The sequence below is a fragment of the Culex pipiens genome, chromosome 3 (assembly GCF_016801865.2).
Source record: "Culex pipiens pallens isolate TS chromosome 3, TS_CPP_V2, whole genome shotgun sequence".
NCBI lineage: Eukaryota > Metazoa > Arthropoda > Insecta > Diptera > Culicidae > Culex > Culex pipiens.
In genome coordinates, this window is record NC_068939.1 from 72,412,543 (window position 1) to 72,418,822 (window position 6,280).

The following is a 6,280-nucleotide window of genomic DNA, read 5'->3' on the forward strand; positions in this document are numbered from 1 at the left end:
AATTAAAGCATTTATTATTTACACATAAAACCACAACAAACCTCCCTCCCTTTACAGCGCAAACACACTCCACTTCTCACCCTCCTTCCGCAACCCTTCATTCTCCGGCCCGAGCACACTCCGTCCCACGACCTCAACCGCACCCGGCTTCAAGTACCGCTCACTGACCTCACCCAGCCGCTCCTTACCAACACCCAACACCTCTTCCCTGTGCCGATCGAACCGCTGCTCGCTAATGCCCTGCCGGAACTGGTCCATCCCGCGGTCAATCGGCGCCACCGGAACGTCCAACTGCTGCAGCACGCCCAGCTTGGCCTCGAACAGCGTCTGCTCGTCCATCGGCGTATCCGCGGTCCACTGGTAAGCCCGGTCGAACGTTTCCAGCGTGAGTCGCGAGTTCGGATCGCGATAGCTGAAGAAGTTGAACAACCCATCGGAGGCGAGCTTGGCACCGGCGCCGTACGCTCCGTTCTGCTCGCGAACCACCGGCAGCAGGTACTTGGACGAGAGGTAGCGCGAGAGGACTTTGAGGGGGGCGTAGTCGGGGTGGGAGTACGGGACCGTTACGAGCGATTTGGCGCAATAGTTGACTGGGATGTTCATGACGGTGTGGCGGGAGGAGGAGGCCAGTTGGTTGGATGTGTTGGTGGAGGGGCGGGAGGTTCGCGCTGGGATTGCTTCGACGAATCGGCGGAACTCGGTGAGGGTGGCGGGTTCGGAATCGGCGCCGTAGTTGAGGGCGCATCGCAGGCTGGCTTTGCCGAAGAGGGTTTCCGCTACGGCGCGGATCTTGGCGAGGATTTGCTCGGGAGTGTTCGACTTTGTGAGTTCCTTCATAAATGCAATGTGTTCGATGCCCATGAGTTGTTCCTTGAGACGGCCGGATTCGGTGACGAGGCCGTTGGCGTTCTGCATGGCGTACAGATGGCCGGACTGGGCGATTCCAACGGACAGCTCGGACATGTAGTTCTCCAGCAGCATTTGGAACCGGCCGACGTCGGTGAGGTCGATTTCGGTGAAGATTTGCTGCATGATTTTGAACATTTCCGGGACGTTCTGGTTGAGCGCGTACGAACCGAAGAGAACGCCAAACTCGTACTTGCCAAAGTCTTCAATGTTCTCCACCAGGTGAGTGCTGAAGTGAATTCCGGCCGTTTTCGAGCTGATTAGCTGGTCAAATTCACGGTAGTTGATTTGTTTCGTTCCGAACTGGTTGATCACGCTGTTGAACAGCGGAATTAGTAGCTTCTGTTCGTCCGAAAGCACGGCTGCATCCAAAATCCCCCTAAAGTACGAAACTCCGTTCGTGTCCACGCGGCAGACCTGCGTCGGAATGCCTGAAAACTCCTGCGTCTCGATGTCGCTTGTCTGCGCAGACTTGCGAATTTCGTCAAACTTCAAGCAGGGCAGCACTTCCGTGTTTGGAACTGCCTTCTGCGATTCCAGCAGCGCTTGGCCTTCCTTCAGGATCCGCTCGCGATCACCGTCGTTCAGTTTGACGACCTTCTCGCTCAAATTTTGCCGCTCGCTGTCGTTGAACTTTTTGTCGTACAGCTCGTCCGGCGACATGGTCATCGTGAGTCGGTGCTTGTTGTTGCGGAAGTAGAACTCGACCTTGTTCTGCAGGTACTTGGGATCGCGGGCGAGATTGTCACGCAGCTCCTGCACCAGCGCACTGACGTTCAGCGACTTGAGCAGATCTCCGTTGTGGTTCCACAGCGGCGTCAGGTTGAACAGCAAACCCAGCCCGAACTTGGTCGTTTGATGCTTCATGTGCAGCTCGATGTGGTGGAGAACGCTTTCCAAGTGCGTCCGGTCGAAGCCCTTCTCAATAACTTGATCGATCGTCTGGTCGAAAATCTTCTGCACCTTGTCGAAGTCGTCCGTGGCCAGATCCTGCAGACCAACGACGAACATGGTGTCGCGAATGTTCGGATCGAATCCGGTCAGCTGGTTGTACCCGCCGGAAATGTTTGGCTCAATCAGGCTCTTGTAAAAGTACGAGTTTGGTCCTTTCACAAGCAGTTCGCTCATGATGTACATGAGGAAGGACTCGTACACGTCGGTTATGTCCGTCATAAGATAGCCGATGGCGATCTGGTTCTGGCGCTCGATCGGCGCTCCCATGTTGTCAAACCGACTCTGAATGTGACTACGCTGCGCCTTCGTCCAACGCTTTTGAGCCGGAATTACGCTGTAACTGTAATAAGATCAATCAATTAGTTCATCGCTAAAAAAACAGAACAAATCCCACAACTCACCTCGGATCAATCCGATCAAACTGGCTCAGATATTGCTCGTGCACGTAACCCATCGTTTTGTCCAGATTGAAGTTGCCATAGCTGAAGATTCGAGCGTTGCTCGGATGGTAGTACTTCTTGTGGAAATTAACCAAATCCTCATGCGTCAAGCTCGGAATGTCCAGCGGATCCCCGCCCGAAACATATCCATACGTGTGATCCGGCAAAATCTTATTAAAGAACTTTTGTCCAAACACCGCCGAGTTTTCCGAAAATGCACCCTTCATCTCATTATAAACCACTCCCTTAAACACCAACTCCGAGTTCTTATCGCTCAAATTGCTATGCTCCAGCCGCCAACCCTCCTGCAGAAAGTCCAAATACTTCAAATTCGGCCGGAACACCGCGTCCAAGTAGATCGACTGCAAATTCCTGTAATCAATCTCGTTCGTCGACGAAAACGGATACAGCGTATAGTCCGGCCCCGTCATCGCGTTCATGAACGTCGCCAAACTCCTGTTCAACATCTTAAAGAACGGATCCCGCACCGGAAACCGCTCCGACCCGCACAACACGCTGTGCTCCAAAATGTGCGGCAGCCCCGTCGAGTCGAACGGCGTCGTGCGGAAATTCACCGAAAACACATTGTTCGAATCGTTCCGGTCAATGTGCAGATACTCGAGGCCGGTCCCCTCGTGCCGGAACAGGAACGCCGTCATGTTAAAGTCCGCAATGTACTCGGTGCGGGTGCAGACGAACCCGTTGTAGCGCTCGCCCGGCCGATACCGGTCCAGGGCCCGCGTGCTGTTCAGGACGGCCGGATTGATCTTGGGCTGGGAGATCGTCGAGTGGGTCCGACGACCCAGGGCCAGCTGCAGCAGCCGGCGGGTGCTTGTGGTTTGGCGGAGCATTGCTGTTCAAGTTATGTAATGTATATTGTTGAGTTTATTCAAAAAAGCAGGTAATTCAAGACTAGTTTCATATTCTCTCACCTGAAACTTACTTAATCCGACTTTAGATGCAAGTTTTAAGTTCAACCGGCGTGGAAATTGCACAACAAATCGCGAAAATTACAGGAAAACTCCTAGTCGTTTCGGATTTAGACAGCTTTGACAAAACGAGCGATTTGTTTTGACATTTCTGTCCCAAACCCGGTAATCAGTGAGGAGCTGGCAATTACTTAGCCTTTATGGATGCCATAATCGGATTTTGTTTGCAAAAGGGCCCAGTCACGAAATATTCTAGCAGAGCTGGTTCTGCCAGAATCCTGCTAGAACGGTGGAACATTTTTGCTAGAATGCTGTAAGCATATCCAGCTCTGTGAGAACTCTGCTAGAATCCTGCTAGATCGTCGTGACTGGGGGAGTGCTAAAAAAAATAACAAACAAAATGAAAAAAGTTTAAAAAATAAGTGCGTTTTTACTTCAATTTAAGAGAATCACTACAAATCATCTTAATCAATACAATTATCTTTGCAGATAGAAAAAAACGTTCCTAAATCCACCGTAATGTGGTTGGTGCCTTCCTCACATTCATATACACTCAAACCCCGATGGTTTGACACCAACTGTTGTCAAACGAACGGGGTCACTTTTTAGTTTTACACGGAGTTCACACACACTACCAAACGTTTGTTTTGATAGTGTCGTCACTTTTTAGTTTGACTTTGACCAACCAACACGGAAACTAAAATCATGATTGAATTTGTATGCAAACTGCATATAAACGAACTTTAAATCAGCGTAATGAAATCTATGACACAACCTTATGAACCTCATTTCGACGCCAACATTTCAAAAAGCATCATGTACAAACCATGCGTTTTGAGAAAACCGCATTTGAATGTTGAGCATCCATTTTCAATTCCCATTTTAATATAAAAGCAAAATAAGATGTTCTAATAATAACAAACGATGAAAAAAGTTTCTTTTATTGATACTTGATCATCCAAATTCAATAAAACATCATTTCCGTAATTTTATTTGAGTAAAACAAACATAACTCCTTTTGAAATCACCAACGTCTATATCACCCTGCTGTCATTGAGGGGGGCGCTTTGTTATGATTCGTTTTTCTTCGCCGAATGTACATGGCGCTTTGTTCATGATGCTTTTTTTTTGTCACGAGGTTCATGTAGTCTTTTGTTTGACAGGTTGACAGGGCTATATAAACAGGGACTGCTGTACTAGAGATTTTGTTTATGTTACTTTATTTAAAATCATGATTAAACAGACTTTACTGAAGTCGACGCCAACATTTCAAAAAGCATCATGTACTAACCATGCGTTTTGAGAAAAACGCATTTGAATGTTGAGCATCCATTTTCAATTCCCATTTTAATATAAAAGCAAAATAAGATGTTCTAATGATAACAAACGATGAAAAACGTTGCTTTTATTGATACTTGATCATCCAAATTCAATAAAACACTATTTCCGTAATTTTATTTGAGTAAAACAAACATAACTCCTTTTGAAATCACCAACGTCGATATCACCCTGCTGTCATTGAGGGGGGCGCTTTGTTATGATTCGTTTTTCTTCACCGAATGTACATGGCGCTTTGTTCATGTTGCTTTTTTTTTCGTCACGAGGTTCATGTAGTCTTTTGTTTGACAGTTTGACAGGGCTATATAAACAGGCACTGCTGATGCCAGAGATTTTGTTTATGTTACTTTATTTCAAATCATGATTAAACAGACTTTGCTGAAGTAACATTTGCTCATTTTTGGTGGAGAGGTAGCTTATTAGGAGTACTTTCAGAATATGAAATAACCCAGAAAGTGTCAAAATGTACATGATGCCTTTTGAAATGTTACCGTCGAAGTAACTTTTGCTCATTTTTGGTGGAGAGGTAGCTTATTAGTAAAGAGGTTTCGGGGAGGCCGGAATAAAACACGCGGTTTACTTAGCGGATAGAAAAATAGCGTGTAATCTCTTTGTTGTTTGGTTACAGACTGGTAGCGGAAGTGCAGCTGTCAAACAGCAGCAGCCCGCGTGTGCCCAGTGGGCTTGAGCGTCGTAGGGGCGAACAGAGTGCGGTGGTTGCCAACTTATCACCCCTGCTCAATCACAGCACGTCTCCTCCAATCCCAGCTTGGCGCGAAGATCCTTGAAGACAGCTGCCGGCAGACCCTTGGTCATGATGTCCGCTTGTTGCTCCGCAGAGCGCATGAACTCGATCTCGATCGTCCTCTGCTGCACCAGCTCCCACAGGAAGTGGAACTTGGTGTCCACGTGCTTCAGGCGCTTGCAGTCTCGGGAATCCTCGCTCACGGTAGGGCTTCCACGTTCTCAGCTTCTCCTCTCCTTTCACCAGCCTCAGCCGGTGCTCCATCGGTGTCGAGATCGGCTTGCATTCGTCCATCCGGAAACGCTTCAGGAGGCCATCGAAGTAGTCGCGCTGACCGATCTTCAGAACTCCTTTCAGCTTGTCACGTTCAAAACGCATTCCTAGGAACTGCTTGATCTCACCTTCGTCCGTCATCTCGAACTCCTCGGTTAGCTTCTGCTTGACCGCCTCCAGCACTTTCAACGACGTTCCGGCCAGGAGGATGTCGTCGACGTACAGTACCAGGATCAGCTTCTTGTCTCCAACTCCTCGGGTGTAGAGACACATGTCGTTGGCGCTCCGGACGAATCCGAGTTTGCTGATGACGCCATGGAATCGGTCGTTCCACGCCCGGGACGCTTGCTTCAACCCGTAGATGGAACGGTTCAGCTTGCAGACCAGACCATTCCCCTGCTGAAACTCTTCCGGCTGGGTCATGTAGATCTCTTCAGCTAACTCACCGTTCAGGAACGCGGTCTTCACGTCCATCTGGTGCACGAACATCCGATTCTCGTTGGCCAGCGCCAACACCGCCCGCAGCGTGTCCAACTTCGCCACCGGAGAGTAGGTCTCGGTGTAGTCGAACCCGGGCTTCTGCGTGAAACCTCTGGCGACTAGTCTCGCCTTGAACCGGTCCGGTTTCTCAGCGTCGCCCCGCTTCACCTTGAACACCCACTTGCAGGTAACGGCTTTGTGTCCTGCAGGCAACT

General features: G+C 49.2%; 1 protein-coding gene across 1 annotated transcript; it reads right to left on the reverse strand.

The window, feature by feature from the left end:
- LOC120416560 (presequence protease, mitochondrial) lies at positions 1–3,373 on the reverse strand. Its single transcript, XM_039578291.2, has 3 exons — positions 3,233–3,373; positions 2,262–3,153; positions 1–2,200 (listed from the first exon to the last, which is right to left on the reverse strand). The coding sequence occupies exons 2-3, from the start codon at positions 3,149–3,151 to the stop codon at positions 52–54; spliced, it is 3,039 nt and encodes a 1,012-aa protein (XP_039434225.1). The 5' UTR covers positions 3,152–3,153; positions 3,233–3,373; the 3' UTR covers positions 1–51.
- Between the last annotated feature and the right edge of the window lie 2,907 nt (positions 3,374–6,280).